Source organism: Osmerus eperlanus, chromosome 14 (assembly GCF_963692335.1).
Source record: "Osmerus eperlanus chromosome 14, fOsmEpe2.1, whole genome shotgun sequence".
Classification (NCBI taxonomy): Eukaryota; Metazoa; Chordata; class Actinopteri; order Osmeriformes; family Osmeridae; genus Osmerus; species Osmerus eperlanus.
The window spans coordinates 13,832,309-13,849,199 of NC_085031.1; the positions used below are offsets into that span (position 1 = coordinate 13,832,309).

Consider the following 16,891-nt stretch of genomic DNA (forward strand, 5'->3'; position numbering starts at 1 on the left):
AACACTTTTTAAACAGTAAATGATCTGTAAATAACTCACACTTAGCTGAATGCTGTCGTCTGAATATCCACTGGTCTTTATAGAAAAGCTTACATATTCTAGAACATAGATCTTTATGGAGTAGCCTACATATTCTAGAGCATTGTTTTTTTATGGATTAGCTTAAAGAAAATAGTTTATCAGAACGTAATGAATGTTCAGAAACAATTGAATAGACTAAGTTGCTGTTGAAGAAACTAAGTTACTGTTAAAGAAATACATGTTCTTCTTGTGCGTCACTAGTAGTGTACATTTACCTCCTCTCCCCTCCCCTCTCTTCTCCTCTCCCCTCTCTTCTCCTCTCCCCTCTCTTCTCCTCTCCCCTCTCCTCTCCCCTCTCTTCTCCTCTCCTCTTCGGTCTCTTCTCCTCTCCTCTTCCCTCGCTTCTCCTCTCCCCTCCTCTCTATCCGTTGTCTGCCTGTCTGTCTGTGCTCTATAGAAACACCACCTAACCTTAAGCCTTACTGTAGCGTGCTACTCTTAAAGGGGATAACATCTTGAAGAAGTAACATTCCAAAAGCTGTGTTCTAGAAGAGGCGCAGAGGAGGCTAGGAAGCTGATATGTTCTAGATTCTAGAATGTTACAGCTGGAACATTCTAGAAGATTTAACACTGGCGAGTGATTGGCCAGACGGCAGAACCGTCTCAGGAAAGCAATAAGACAACTGGGTTTGTTGATCACAATGATCCCTCTCTCATTATCTCTCCTCCCTCTCTTCTCTGTGATGCTCATCCCTTCATCCCCCCAGATAGAGGACAGGAGCAGGTGCACTCCATGCTTGTCATGTGAACTTTGCCCACGGAGGATGACCAATCAGATGTGTCAGTAGAGGGTGGGCGGGGTCTAGAAGGGGTTGATGCGTACTCCTGTTCCGAGTGGAGAGAAGGGGTTCACCTTGGCCCACATCAGAGCATCGTTCAGAGAGATGGATGACTTCCCGTCCTCCAGGAAAAACACTGGACCCTGAGAACACACACACATACGTACCCCCCCCCCCCCCCACACACACACACACACACACATACACACAATCACAGCCAGTTTGAGCTTTGTGATTGGCTGTATGACTGACTGTATTCTATTTCCGTTTGATTGACAGGTTTACCTGTATCCTGTTGCCAGTGAAGCAGGAGACTTGGACGTCAGAGTGGCTGGGGAGGTTGGAGCCTGTCACGTAGTCCGGCCCCTCCAGCCACAGGAGCCCCGTCCCCTGGATACGGATCTGCAGCTGAGAGAACTCCACCCTCTGGGCCTCCGACGGGGGGGTGCTGGGGGCCTCATCTGGAGGTCTGGCCACACACCCAGACACACAACACAGATACACACATTCACATACACATCATTTCACACAAACATGCACACACACAAACATATAGGTACCAACACGTATGCAAAAACACAACACATGTTATTGGGGGTCAGATGGCTGAGCGGTTAGGGAATCGGGCTATTAATCAGAAGGTTGCCAGTTCGATTCCTGGCCGTGTCAAATGACGTTGTGTCCTTGGGAAAGGCACTTCACACTACTTGCCACGGGGGAATGTCCCTGTACTTACTGTAAGTCGCTCTGGATAAGAGCGTCTGCTAAATGACTAAATGTAAATGTATTGGTGGCATGACACATAACTGAGGCTATGTATGTGATGTGTGTGTGTGTCACTGACGTGTTGAGGGTGTGTGTGCAGGCTCTCCAGGCCTCCAGCTCGACTGACAGCTGCTTGATCTGCAGAGGAACACACACCTCCCTCCTCTTCATCAGCTGGCTGTGGGAGGAGAGGGGGAGGCAGGAGAGGGGGAGGAAGAGAGGAAATAGGGTGTCTTAGTCATGTTAAGGGATTGGTATGGCACAGTGGTAGAGTATTTTACTGCAGATCAAGAGGCGATATGTTCAAATTCCCCCTGTATGTTGCTGTTGATGAAAGCATCTGCCAAATGAATACATTAGCAGTTTGACCAATATGCAGTTATGCGGTTACAGAAATAGAATGCCTATAGTTTTAATTGTGTATTCATACAGAGCTGAGGTCAGGGGTCAGTACCTGGTATATTCATACAGAGCTGGTACGATGCTGCAGTACTGTCTCCTGATGGCCAGCAATGCCCCAACATAACCACACAGAATCAATAGCTCACTACGCTGTCTGAAACACATACACATACACAAAGGTTACTTTAGAATTGTTGAAATTCCGGGTTTAAGTTAAGGGTCAGAGGTCAGGGGTCAAACCTACTCAGTACACTTAGCCAGAATGAGGCGGTCTGTCCTAATGTAGCTCAGCAGATCCAGGATGGGATGGACAGACTCTACCGTCCAATCAGAACCACTCAGCTGCTCTGTAGAGGCGGGATATGGGATTACAGCGATGAACTGCAGTTCCAAGGTAACACACACACTAACTTGTGAAGCACACACACTTGTATGTGAAACACACGCACACACACTTCAATGTGAAAAACACACACACACCTGCATGTGATGCCCACACACACGCACACACACACGCTCAGGCCTACCCTTGACGTGTGCTATGCCTATGGACAGTGCATCCTCTGGCGTGGCACTGAGCAGGTGGAACCTGACAGCGTTGAAGACATCTCCCTCAGAGAGAGCTGCTTCTGCCAGACTCTCACACTCCTCCACAGGGGGCAGGCCACACTGGAACAACACCAGGGTACTAGGGTTAGGGTGAGGGGGTAGTTAGGGTGAGAGTGAAGGTATAATTAGGGTAGGGGTGGTTAGGGTGATGGGGTAGTTAGGGTGAGAGTGAAGGTATAGTTAGGGTAGGGGTGGTTAGGGTGATGGGGTAGTTAGGGTGAGGGGGTAGTTACTCTCTTGTGAAGCTGGTTGATGTCGGCTGTGCTGCCAGGGTAGAAGGCACACAGCTTGGCCAATAGGAGCTGGTTATCTGGGATCATGTGGAGCAGGTCAGCGGCCAGATCCCTGCAGAAAGACAACGCATCAATACTGATCTATCCAAATACTAACACAGATAGTGATAGATCCATTCGGATCAGTACTGAAAGATACCAGTTAATAGATAATAGATATTATCAGTGTTGATACAGACTGATACAGATCAAGACAGTCATTAGTGACTTGTGGTCCAGCTTTGGAGTGTATGACATGAGTTTACCTGTTTCCTACTGAGGGGAAGCTACAAGAGACAGAGACAACGGTGAAAGTACTGATGAAGATGAAGATGATGAAGCGAGACAGACCAAGTGTTCAGAGTCGAAGGTGGGTGTGGCCAATACTTACCATGTGGGCATGGTCATGTATTTTCTGGCCAATAGCTCGAGGACGTAGTGCGTGGCCTGATTGGCTGGTTCTCCGAGGACCGCCCCAACACACACAGCCAGTTCCAACTCATTCCCTCTGATCAGATTGGCCATAGCTAGCTGTGGAACACACACACACATACGCATCCAAATCCACACACACATATACCAGTGCACACACACACAGACATTTCTTTGATCAGACTGGTCATGGCTAGCTGTAGACACATACATGCACATTCACACACACACACATTCACATGCACACACACCCGTGTGTGTCTCAGTCTTGTGATCACCTCAATGTTGTCCACAGCCAAGTGGCAGCAGGCTGCCAGAACTGCCCGGCCATCTTGAAAATACCACTCCGCCAGCTCCTTACACACCTTGTGTAGCAGCCTGGTACAGAGAGACAAATCAAACACACCCTCTGAGCCGCTTAACACAGATACAAATAAAACACTATCAGTCCCACACTATCCCAAACACCCTAACTCTGACAGAACTTATGTGAAACTGCTCCTCCAAAGCCAGCTGCCCAGGAGAGTGCAAAGAAACATACCCATGGTAGGCTTCCAGGTCATCTGTCTCCGGGGTAACGGTGTGATTGATAGAGGAAGTGTGCGGCACGTGGATGTTGCCTTCACACGCTCCCTTATACATGTCAACAACAACAACATCATCAGCAACACCAACACAATACCATTACCACACAATAACGACATCATCAATGACAACATCCATCAATATCAACATTATGACGTAACAGTTACGTTATCAACGTCATTAACGACATGAACAGCGACAGCATGGGTGCGTTACCTGGGTGACCAGCAACGCCTCCTTCAGCTGACCTCTGGAGGTGAAGAAGGTCACTAGCTTCCTAACGTCACCCGTGGCGATGCAGTACGGAATGACATCATGGTTCTCCTCTTCCATCAACTGGTCAGCTCTCCTACAGCAGAGACAGGACTGGCTTAACCTTCTGAGCTGAAGGCTAGTCTACAGTGGGACTGGCTTTAACCTGCTGAGCTAAAGGTTCGTTTAAAAGGTCCTAGAACACAGGAGAAGTCTCGGTTCTAGATGGTTCTGAGAGGTTCTAGAAGGTACCTCTGCATGAGTTTCTTCCAGTATTTCATAGATACTCCTGGAGCCACAGATAAGGCCTTGTCCCACTGGAGAAAGAAAAAGAGGTGGAGGAGAGAAGAGGGAGGACAGATGTGAGAAAGTACGGAGGAGGGAGGAGAGAGACGGGTTACGACCATAGCCAGCTGTTTGTGTCAAAAGGCAATTACAGGCAGCTTTAACTAAATGGTTAAACACACACACACACAGACAGACTGCTAAACACATACAAACACGCTCACAGATAATTACAGACACACACACACACACACACACAGCTACATACAGACGAGGACAAAAACAAACACACAGACACACAGGCGTAGACACGTACAGCGCGTACACAAACAGACGCACCTCTCCCAGCTCCACCATGAGCTCACAGTATCTCTGGGTCTGGCCCAGTCTCAGGTGGATCTCTGCTGCGCTCCTCAGACGCTCCTCCTTGCTGGGGGCGCCGATGCCTCCTCCAAACTTAGACATCTTCACTATGGTCAACTCCTGAGCCTCGGACTGGGGAATACACAAACACACACACACACACCGTTCAGTGATTGGTGGAGACCCAGCGTGAGAGTGTCGTTGATTGGTGGGGACTGTGCTGGAGTGCCATTGGTTGGTGGGGACTGTGCTAGAGTGTCATTGATTGGTGGAGACTGTGCTAGAGAGTCAGTGATTGGTGGAGAGGACTCACAGTCTTGAAGCGGACCAGGTGTTTCATGTGCATGATGCTCTTGCCATAGCTCTGAGGCAGCAGGCTGTCGTCCTGCCCCATGATCACCGCCACCAGGTCCCACAGGTTATGACTGCCCCCCGGAGGCTGGAGGTGCAACACACAGGAACATCATTGGTCAGTTGTTGTCACATGACTCCCGTGTCGTGCGTTTCCAGGCGGAGCTGATGAGCGGTCTGATCGAGTTCTGTGTGGAGCTGCGCTCAACGTCCGAGGCTGCCGCCATAACCCCAACTGTACCCCAACTTCATAACTCCAACCATAGATTCTAATGAATAAAATGTGAAATATATGTAAAAACTAAAACTTGTCGTCTCACTGAGAAGCACTCGGAGAAGCAGCGAAGCTTCCTGGACGCCACCTCGCTGGTCAGCTTGTCCAGGTCCTGCTTGATGTCTCTGCACACCTTCCCACACAGCAGTGGGAGCGCTCCTGGTACCATGGCTCTGTCTGGGAACACATACACTGGTTAGAGCAGCTATTCCCAAACTGTTCCACTTAGCGAAAATATTTTTGCGGCCCCCCAACAACACAACCGTTCACTTAATTCACGCTTATCATCACACATATTTAACAACACCATGGAAGCCAAACCGTTTGCTTTCACAGCTAAATGTATTTCAAATAAGACAAAAGAACTAATGTGTGCATAGTGAATTGAAGTGGGTGTATGCAAGCGGAAATGTCAGTTGGGCTACCGTCAACGATCCAAGTATAACTATTGGCGTTTCGGTCATGATGAATTAAAGACAAAATATATTTTTTAAATTAGTAAGAATTTTTATCATCATTTACCAACAGTATACATACATATTTTGATATTTATTTTCCCTATTTTAGTTTTCATTGGTTTGGTGGCCAACCTGCATTACCGTAATGGACCACTATTGGGAATCGCTGGGTTAGAGACACACAGGCACATAAGCACAGTTTAATCAAAACATAACCATATTTCACATTCTATTTTGGCTCCAGATATTTCCTGCATCAAACATAGCCTTGTAATCGCGTTGTGAGGACAACTAAAACAATCACAGCTTGTAATACAAACACAAACAATGTGTGCATAGGCAGCTAAATTGTGTGGCTAATTTAGGGCAATAAAGCCTCACAGTTCTTTAAATATTGGATCCAAATCTAATTTGCTTGTTATTTACATTTACATTTAGTCATTTAGCAGACGCTCTTATCCAGAGCGACTTACAGTAAGTACAGGGACATTCTCCCCGAGGCAAGTAGGGTGAAGTGCCTTGCCCAAGGACACAACGTCATTTGGCACGGCCGGGAATCGAACTGGCAACCTTCAGATTACTAGCCCGATTTCCTCACCGCTCAGCCACTTGATTCCCCCCACACACACACACTGGATAGGCACACACACACTCCGCCAGTGAGCCGACCCACCAGTGTTGCCGATAATGTTGTCCCAGGGGCGGTCAGTGAGGATGTTGACCAGCAGCGGGCCTATCAGAGGCGTCAGCGACCACAGCCGGACTGTGGAGTCTCTGGAGCAGGACGCCATGGTGAAGGGCCTGCTGGGATGGCATGTCAGGCCTGTACGGGTACAAGGTCAGGGGTTAAGGGGTCAGGGGTTGAGGCTAGATAAGATTGTGCTTGTACACAATCAAAGGTCAGGTGATGAGCAGATGGCGGTAGAAAAAGGGTGAGGGGTCAGGGGTGAGGGGTAAGGGGTAGACCAAACTGTAGTAGTACAGTGTCAGAGGTCAGAGGAGAAGACAGTGGTAGTATATGGTCAAAGGTCAGGGGTCTGGGTAGTTTCCGTACCGTAGACGTCTGCCCCGTGGTCGTAGACGGTGTCCAGGCAGGTCCCGTCCCGGGTGTCCCACACTCTGATGGTGTAGTCCCACGACCCTGAGGTCAGCAGGTACGGAACCTCCGTGTTCCACATCAGGCCGCGGACCGGCGCCGTATGGCCGCTCAGCACGTTGATGCACGCGTCCTGCGTGTAGTCCCAGATACGTACCGTCCTGGGGACCAACGTCTTCATCTCAGTCATCGTTTCAATCGTCCTCTTCATCATCATCATCATCATCATTACCTCAATCATCTCAATCATCTTCATCTTCTTAATCATCATGTCAATTGCCATCAACCTTACCACCATCCTCATCTTATCAATCATCCTCATCATCACCGTTATCTTCATCATAGTAGTACTCCACCTCTACATGAGGCACAAATCAAACATACCCGTCGTCAGAGCCGGAGCACAGGATGCCCTCTCGCAGGGGAGACCAGCGGACGTGGAAGACCTTGGCCAGGTGGCCGGTAAAGACCTTGAGAGGCTGGTCAGAGCTGGTGGCCAGGTAGTACACACGCACATTCTTATCCTCACAGCCTGTCGCTATCATGTCCCTGGAGAGGGAGAGAGAGATGGAGAGATATACATGGGTAAGGGTCTGGACAGTCTGAGGGTTAGGGTTTGGTTAACTGAAGATTGTAACGGTCAGAGTTAGTTAAGGGTGGTCAAGGTTAGAGTTAATCAGGATTAAGATCAGTTTGGGTTAGGGTTAGTTAAGATTGATTAAGGCTAGGATTAAATTGGGTTAAGGTTCATTTGGGTGAGGGTTAGTTATGGTTGGTCAATGTTAGGGTTAGTTTTGGCACTTTGAGGCCTTACTTGTTGTTCTGGCTCCAGTCACAGCCAAACACAGCAGAAGGGTGTTTGTACTTGTGAAGGATCTTTCCATCGATGGTCCGAATTATGCTAAGAACAAACACAGAAATGGTTACCACTCTGGGAAAGAGAGAGACAAGGGGGAGAAGGGCAGAGAAAGAGAGAGAGGGTGAGATAGGGGAGAGACGGGGACAAAGAGAGAGGAGAGAGAGGGGGGGAGAGAGAGGGGATAGAGAGGGGGGGGAGACAGAGGGGAGAGAGAGGGGGAGAGAGAGGGGGAGGGATACTGACCAAAATCCATCTCCACTGCATGTGGCGATCCTCTTTGAGTCCTTGTGACTCCATGCGATACAGAAGATTCCATTCTTCCCATGCTGTGAATTAGAGACAGGGGAAAGGGGGGAGGGAGGGGTAAGACAGCAGTGAGGGGGGAGGGAGGGGTAAGACAGAAGTGAGGGGGGGAGGGAGGGGTAAGACAGCAGTGAGGGGGGGAGGGAGGGGTAAGACAGAAGTGAGGGGGGGAGGGTGGGGTAAGACAGAAGTGAGGGGGGGAGGGTGGGGTGGAACAGCAGTGAGGGGGGGAGGGAGGGGTAAGACAGCAGTGAGGGGGGGAGGGAGGGGTAAGACAGCAGTGAGGGGGGGAGGGAGGGGTAAGACAGCAGTGAGGGGGGGAGGGGGGGTGGAACAGCAGTGAGGGGGGGAGGGAGGGGTAAGACAGCAGTGAGGGGGGGAGGGGGGGAGGGAGGGTTAAGACAGCAGTGAGGGGGGGAGGGAGGGGTGGAACAGCAGTGAGGGGGGGAGGGAGGGGTAAGACAGCAGTGAGGGGGGGAGGGGGGGGTGGAACAGCAGTGAGGGGGGGAGGGAGGGGTAAGACAGCAGTGAGGGGGGGAGGGAGGGGTAAGACAGAAGTGAGGGGGGGAGGGTGGGGTAAGACAGAAGTGAGGGGGGGAGGGTGGGGTGGAACAGCAGTGAGGGGGGGAGGGAGGGGTAAGACAGCAGTGAGGGGGGAGGGGGGGAGGGAGGGGTAAGACAGCAGTGAGGGGGGGAGGGAGGGGTGGAACAGCAGTGAGGGGGGGAGGGAGGGGTAAGACAGCAGTGAGGGGGGGAGGGGGGGAGGGAGGGGTAAGACAGCAGTGAGGGGGGGAGGGAGGGGTGGAACAGCAGTGAGGGGGGGAGGGAGGGGTAAGACAGCAGTGAGGGGGGGAGGGAGGGGTGGAACAGCAGTGAGGGGGGGAGGGGGGGGTAAGACAGCAGTGAGGGGGGAGGGAGGGGTGGAACAGCAGTGAGGGGGGGAGGGAGGGGTAAGACAGCAGTGAGGGGGGGAGGGGGGGAGGGAGGGGTAAGACAGCAGTGAGGGGGGGAGGGAGGGGTGGAACAGCAGTGAGGGGGGGAGGGAGGGGTAAGACAGCAGTGAGGGGGGGAGGGAGGGGTAAGACAGCAGTGAGGGGGGGAGGGAGGGGTAAGACAGCAGTGAGGGGGGGAGGGAGGGGTAAGACAGCAGTGAGGGGGGAGGGAGGGGTGGAACAGCAGTGAGGGGGGGAGGGAGGGGTAAGACAGCAGTGAGGGGGGAGGGGGGGAGGGAGGGGTAAGACAGCAGTGAGGGGGGGAGGGAGGGGTGGAACAGCAGTGAGGGGGGGAGGGGGGGAGGGAGGGGTAAGACAGCAGTGAGGGGGGAGGGGGGGAGGGAGGGGTAAGACAGCAGTGAGGGGGGGAGGGAGGGGTGGAACAGCAGTGAGGGGGGGAGGGAGGGGTAAGACAGCAGTGAGGGGGGGAGGGAGGGGTGGAACAGCAGTGAGGGGGGGAGGGAGGGGTAAGACAGCAGTGAGGGGGGGAGGGTGGGGTAAGACAGAAGTGAGGGGGGGAGGGGGGGGTAAGACAGCAGTGAGGGGGGAGGGAGGGGTGGAACAGCAGTGAGGGGGGGAGGGAGGGGTAAGACAGCAGTGAGGGGGGGAGGGTGGGGTAAGACAGAAGTGAGGGGGGAGGGAGGGGTGGAACAGCAGTGAGGGGGGGAGGGAGGGGTAAGACAGCAGTGAGGGGGGGAGGGGGGGGTAAGACAGAAGTGAGGGGGGAGGGAGGGGTGGAACAGCAGTGAGGGGGGGAGGGAGGGGTGGAACAGCAGTGAGGGGGGGAGGGAGGGGTAAGACAGCAGTGAGGGGGGAGGGAGGGGTGGAACAGCAGTGAGGGGGGGAGGGAGGGGTAAGACAGCAGTGAGGGGGGGAGGGGGGGGTAAGACAGCAGTGAGGGGGGGAGGGAGGGGTGGAACAGCAGTGAGGGGGGGAGGGAGGGGTAAGACAGCAGTGAGGGGGGAGGGAGGGGTGGAACAGCAGTGAGGGGGGGAGGGAGGGGTAAGACAGCAGTGAGGGGGGGAGGGGGGGGTAAGACAGCAGTGAGGGGGGGAGGGAGGGGTGGAACAGCAGTGAGGGGGGGAGGGAGGGGTGGAACAGCAGTGAGGGGGGGAGGGAGGGGTAAGACAGCAGTGAGGGGGGGAGGGAGGGGAGATACAGAGGACAGGGTGGGAGGGGGACAGGAGCGGGAGAGGACAGAATGGGGCAGAGACCGTAGGAAGAGAGGGATGAAAAGAGAAAGAGAGAGAGAGAGAGAGAGAGAGAGAGAGAGGAAAGGGCCAACAGTTACCTTTGTCACAGTAACCCGTGTACCCATCTCATAGTAGCCAGTGTTAGCATCACCATGGAAACTGACCTCATTGAAGCGTGTGATCATCTTGCCTTTCTTCACGTCCCAGATGAACGCTCCGTTGCGAGACGTAGCTCCCGCTATACAGTTCAGGTCTCCTTCAGGGAACACACACATACACACACACACCCCACAACCACACACACGCACACATACACACACCCCACAACCACACACACACACACACATGCATGCACAAATGCAGACACGCAACAGAGAGAAAGGTATTGACAACTTTACAATAAGTGTAATGCGAGTGTGTGTGTTAATGTGTGTGTGTCCTACCAGGGGCCCAGGACAGTGAATAGACCACGCCCTCGTTGCCAGGCGATGTGTAGACAGCAGTCAATGTGTTGATGTCCCAAACCTTGATGGTTCCGTCAAACGAAGCTGTGGCCAGTAGGTTAGGGTCGTCCGGCTTGAACTTACAGTCGAATATGGTCTCAACATGACCCTGAAACAGCACAGAAATATGGTCTCAACATGACACTGAAACAGCACAGAAATATGGTCTCAACATGACACTGAAATATAGTCTTCGCATTTAGAGTGATTTTAAGATACCCAACTGGATTCGAGATATATGGGAATACATGGTGTAAGGGTGTAGCTAGCAGGGCTAGATCATTTGACCGTCAATTAAGAGGTTGGAGAGGTTCAAACCCTCCCTGCTTTGGATGAAAGCATCTGCTAAATAAATACATGCATACATACTACCATCATATGTAAGAAATATACCCTCTAGGGTTAGAGATATCTAACATGCGGCCCCCAGTCCTACCAGGTCTCTGAGGAAATCCCACTTCTTGGCCCCCATGTTGTAGAGTCCCACCCCCCCGTCCATGAAGCAGCAGACCGCGTGTCCGGGCGGCAGAGAGAAGGCCTGGTTCTGGGACAGGGTCGGGGGCGGCACCGCCTCGCTGGTGGATGACATGTGCAGGCTTTTTGTGGGGGAGCCCAGCGCTGGAACACAAGGAAAGGGAGGAGGGGGGGAGGGGCACCACGGTTAGACCTGTAACATTTAACCTCTGACTGCTGTGTGACCCCTGTCTGATCCCTGTCTGACCCCTGTCTGACCCCTGTGTGACCCCTGTGTGAGGCAGTTCTTACTTTTCTTGGCGGGCGGGGAGTTCAGGACGTGCAGTGCGTGGAAGCCGGTCTTCTTCAGCTTGAAGTTGTCCAGAGAAGTCGACCGGGACACATTCCATATCCTCAGAACCCCCACCTGGGAGTCTGGAAGGAGGAGCAACACAATCAGTTACCTTCCAATGCTACTCCTAACCCCTGACCTCTGACCCCTAAAAATTAAACCAAGTGATAATCATCTATGGAGCACTGAGCTGCAGACACTGCTATCACAGACCCCTGACCCTTACCTCCAGTGATGAACATTCCCGGGGCGCTGGGTACCCAGGCCAGACACTGCACGGAGGCAGCGGCGCTTGGGAAGGTGAAGGAAGTGATACAGGTCAGCGACTCGGAGTCCACCAATCGGATGCCGTTGTGCAAATTGGCCACCAGGAGGTAGTCTGTGGAGAGTGGGTCCCACTCCAACGCCGTCACTGGGTCCTCCTCGTCCGTCCCCTCCAAAGACTCCGGACGCAACACGTGCTTTTGGTTCTTAGTCCCTAGACAGAGGGCACAGGTGGGGTAAGCGTTAGATAGAGAGTATACCTTCCCATCTGTCTGTCTATCTGTCTACTGTTTAGCTGTCCACCTGTACCATGCCTATGTCCCAGTCCATGACCTACCTGGTTGAAAGATGGACAGACTGCCGTCTGTGTGTCCGAACACCACCTTGCCCTTCTTGACAGGATGCCAGCGGAACAGACATATGTCGGACAGGAAGCTGTGCGCCTCCTTGTGGACGGTGACACCGGTGTCCGGCCCGCTTGTCACCCAGATGTAAAGTGGCCCGCGGTGTGACACGAACGCTACGCCTTCCCCGGCGTTCCAGCACCAGCTTACGGACGCTGGGATGCCTGCAAGACACACCCACAGAGGTCACACACACACACACACAAATACAGGTCAGACACACACACACACACACACAAATACAGTTCAGACACACACACACATACACAAATACAGGTCACACACACATACAGGTCAGACACACACAAAAATACACAAATACAGGTCAGAGACACACACACATACACACATACAGGTCAGACACACACACAAATACACACACATACAGGTCAGACACACACATACATACACACACATACACACACATACACACATACAGGTCAGACACACACACACATACACACACATACACACATACAGGTCAGACACACACACACACGTACACACACATACACACATACAAGTCAGACACACACACACATACACACATACAGGTCAGACACACACACACATACACACACATACACACATACAGGTCAGACACACACACACATACACACAAACAGGTCAGACACACACACACACATACAGGTCAGAAACACACGTCACACACACACACACACACACATACACACACATACACACTTACAGGTCAGACACACACACACACATACACACATACAAGTCAGACACACACACACACATACACACATACAGGTCAGACACACACACACATACACACACATACACACATACAGGTCAGACACACACACATACACACATACAGGTCAGACACACACACACACATACACACATTCAGGTCAGAAACACACACACGTCACACACACACATACACACACATACACACATACAGGTCAGACACACACACACACATACACACATACAGGTCAGAAACACACACACACACACCCACCCCCAGCCCTCATACAGGTGTGTGGGTAGCCCCCGCCCCACACCGGTGGTACCTTTGGTGTTGTCCAGCCGCGCCACGGCCTTCTGCTCCGCCACGTTCCACACGATGAGGAGGTTGTCGGCGCTGGCGCTGGCAAACACCTCACCGTTGTGAGGACACCAGGAGATGGCCGTGATGGTCTTCTTATGCTCCGACATGATGGAGCGCAGCTTGAACTCATTATACCTGTGGTCCAACTGGAAGATTGGGGGGTGGGGGGGGAGTTAGTTATGGAACACATGGAAACACACACACACACACACACACACACACCTGGTATATGTAGATGGCCAGGGTGGCACAGTAGGCAAAGCGGTCTCCACTGGCAGCACACACATCTTTGTTCCAGGGCTGGCAGCCTGCAGCTAGCAGACCCACCTGCTTGACCTGGGACATGTTATCCTGCACACACACCCATACACGCACACACACACCCACAAAGGCATGAACATGAACACAGAAAGGAAACCAACGTTAGTCTTGATTGAATATTCACAAACCCGACTATTACCAACACTAAGAGTTGTATAGGCTCCAATGAGGTGAGAACAATCCCGTATACAGCAGTATTAGGGGTGGAAGGGGTGATCAGACATGTGACTGTCTAGCTCTCCTTCCCTGACCCTCTCTCAATCTCTCCCTCTCTGCAGCCTTTGTACCTTTCTCATTGCTACTTCTCCACCCTGAACACACAGCTATCTCCCCTCCACTCCCCTCCTCTCCTCCCCTCTCCTGCTCTCCTCCTCTCCTCACCTCATCTCCACCTTATTCTCCTCCCCTCGCCTCCCCTCCTCTCCTCCCCTCCCCTCTCCTGCTCTCCTCCTCACCTCATCTCCACCTTCTTCTCCTCCCCTCGCCTCCCCATCTCTCCTCCCCTCCCCTCCCCTCCCCTCTCCTGCTCTCCTCCTCACCTCATCTCCACCTTCTTCTCCTCACCTCGCCTCTCCTCTGCTCTCCTCCTCTCACTACTTTCATTGCCGGTCACTGTAAGTCCTAGTGAACCACAGCGTGTCTGTGTAAGTGGATACGTGCGTATGCGTGTTCATTGACTGGTTTGGTCTCATCATGTGGCACACGGGGGCGATGGAACAACCCCTGTCTGTAGCCAGGCAACAGCAGCCCTCTATTTCAATGACACACACAGACACACATGGGTATATATGCATGTCAGTGCTGTGTACCATGTTGTGTGCCTGTCATGCTGTCCTGTCTGATAATGGCAGAGGAACAATGAGACAGACGATAAGAACACACACATCATACACACATACACACACACATAGTGGTGGTAGGTGGTTGTGGAGAAGACACTGTCTGTATGCCAACAGCCGGTTGGGGTGGATGTGTTTTGGGGTGGATGTGTGTTGGGGTGGATGTGTGTTGGGGTGGATGTGTGTGTGTAATAGGACAGCTTTGGCGGGGGTGGGAGACAGAGGCCACTCAGCCTGCTGTTACCACAGAGATGAAGACAGAATCTCAGAAAGGCTCAACTGAAGTGGTACTGACATAGAGAGAGAGGAGAGAGAGAAGAGAGAGAAGAGAGAGAAGAGAGGGAGAAGAAAAATGGGGAGAGAAAGAACAGAGAAGAGAGAGAGGAGAGACAGACGAGAGAGAGAAGAGAGAGAGAAGAAAAGGGGGAGAGAAAGAACAGAGAAGAGAGAGAGGAGAGACAGAGGAGAGAGAGAGAGAGAGATAGAGAGAGAGAGAGAGAGAGAGAGAGAGAGAGAGAGAGAGAGAGAGAGAGAGAGAGAGAGAGAGAGAGAGAGAGAGAGAGAGAGCAACCCTCCTAGAACAGCTGAACATGGTCCCAATGCACTTAAGACAACCTGTTTCCTCCTGCTCACTATCTTTCTGATTTTCTCCCCCCGTCTCCTTCCCCCTCCCTCTCCCCTATCTCTATGTTTCTCTCTCCCTCCCTAACTCACCCTCCCTCTCCCCTATCTCTATGTTTCTCTCTCCCTACCTCAACCTCCCTCTCCCATATCTCTCTGTTTCTCTCCCTCTCCCGTACCTCCCCCTCCCTCTCCCCTATCTCTATGTTTCTCTCCCTCTCCCTACCTCCCCCTCCCTCTCCCCTATCTCTATGTTTCTCTCCCTCTCCCTCTCTCTACCTCAATCTCCCTCTCCCCTATCTCTATGTTTCTCTCCCTCTCCCTACCTCCCCCTCCCTCTCCCCTATCTCTATGTTTCTCTCCCTCTCCCTCTCTCTACCTCAATCTCCCTCTCCCCTATCTCTATGTTTCTCTCCCTCTCCCTACCTCCCCCTCCCTCTCCTCCTTTCTCTACCCCCTTGCTTCCATCCTCCCTCACCCTCCCTCTATTCCTAGATAGCTTGTTTCCTCGAACTGTTACTTTGTAAAACTCCAAAGCCTGTGTGTGTGTGTGTCTAATGTGTGTGTGTGTGTCGCTAATAGGTGTAAATGTGCGTTTGTGTCTAATGGGTGTGTGGGTGTGTGTGTGTCTAATTGGGTGTGCTGTAGCTGCTGATGTGTGTGTGTGTGTGTTTCCTTTGGGAGCAGTGACTACCCAGGAGGAGGAGTGGAGTGTGTTATTCTGGAGTCTGGGGAGGGGAAGAGCGTCACATAGCACTAGACACTGACACCTGCATACACACACACACACACACACACACGTGTAGATACACACACCTGTAGATACACTAGACTTAGGCACATCTATATACACAAACTGGTATACACACACATACACACCAGTAAATACACACACCTGTAGATATCCACATTAACTAGAGATAGACACCTGTACATACAAATACCTCGATATGGACACACCTGTATTCACCTGGCGAGGGAAACAACATAGACACACGTGTTGATATTCCTTGCCTAGACCTACAGTGCACACACACACTTGTATACACCGGGTTAGTAGGATTAGAGTGAGGTCAGTACTATTAGAGGCTGGCCTCACTCCAGCAGGTCAGTATTATGAGAGCCTGGCCTAACTTTTCCCTTTTCAGAAAGACTGCAAGATGACTGTCTGTCGGCCTTCCTGTCTGCTTGCATGCCTACCTGCTGCCTGCCTGCCTGCTTCTCTCTTTCGGATCTTTTCAGTGACTAAAGAGCTTACTGGCTCGATAGTCTCATAATCTAGCTACCTGTTACCCTGAAAATATAAGACTGGCTGGCTGGTCGTGTTTCAATGTAACTGTTACTAGAGATCACACGAGAAGCTGAAGACAACATGAGAGATACACCACAGGAGATACACCACGGGAGGTGTGCTGAATACCACCCCGGAGCGCCCGCGCCGCCGTCTCTCTCTACTCAGTATGCTTCCCACCGGGCAATGTCAGCTCGCGCCCTGTCTACAGCGTTCGTGGTCAGCTGCCCCAGTTAGCATGAACAGGTTATGTTATGAACACACTGCAAGCGTTGAGGACCCGAAACGCTGTTACTGACTTACCTTTGGCGGTCGTGTCGGCGGACAGCGAAGTGGTGCTGAAATCGCTGCTCACACACACTTGCGGACTGGGCTCTGTCAAATCCGCTTTGTTGTAGCTGCAGACAT

The 16,891-nt window shown here is 52.1% G+C and overlaps 1 protein-coding gene across 4 annotated transcripts; it reads right to left on the minus strand.

The window, feature by feature from the left end:
* Nucleotides 1-376: 376 nt before the first annotated feature.
* On the minus strand, nt 377-16,861 carry wdr17 (WD repeat domain 17). Of its 4 annotated transcripts, none has more exons than XM_062478627.1 (30): nt 16,787-16,861; nt 13,634-13,762; nt 13,374-13,557; nt 12,261-12,491; nt 11,886-12,137; nt 11,620-11,742; nt 11,291-11,472; nt 10,795-10,963; nt 10,516-10,604; nt 8,107-8,189; nt 7,819-7,905; nt 7,389-7,553; nt 6,963-7,165; nt 6,582-6,731; nt 5,497-5,627; nt 5,139-5,264; nt 4,802-4,957; nt 4,430-4,494; nt 4,142-4,274; nt 3,882-3,973; nt 3,619-3,718; nt 3,300-3,439; nt 3,175-3,195; nt 2,870-2,981; nt 2,555-2,696; nt 2,272-2,374; nt 2,080-2,181; nt 1,705-1,803; nt 1,146-1,329; nt 377-1,003 (listed from the first exon to the last, which is right to left on the minus strand). In XM_062478627.1, the coding sequence occupies exons 2-30, from the start codon at nt 13,754-13,756 to the stop codon at nt 884-886; spliced, it is 3,867 nt and encodes a 1,288-aa protein (XP_062334611.1). In that variant the 5' UTR covers nt 13,757-13,762; nt 16,787-16,861; the 3' UTR covers nt 377-883. The 4 variants fall into 4 exon arrangements, with proteins under 4 accessions (XP_062334611.1, XP_062334610.1, XP_062334612.1 ...); XM_062478626.1 differs by having other exon boundaries at nt 10,516-10,607; XM_062478628.1 differs by lacking the exon at nt 3,175-3,195 and having other exon boundaries at nt 10,516-10,607.
* Between the last annotated feature and the right edge of the window lie 30 nt (nt 16,862-16,891).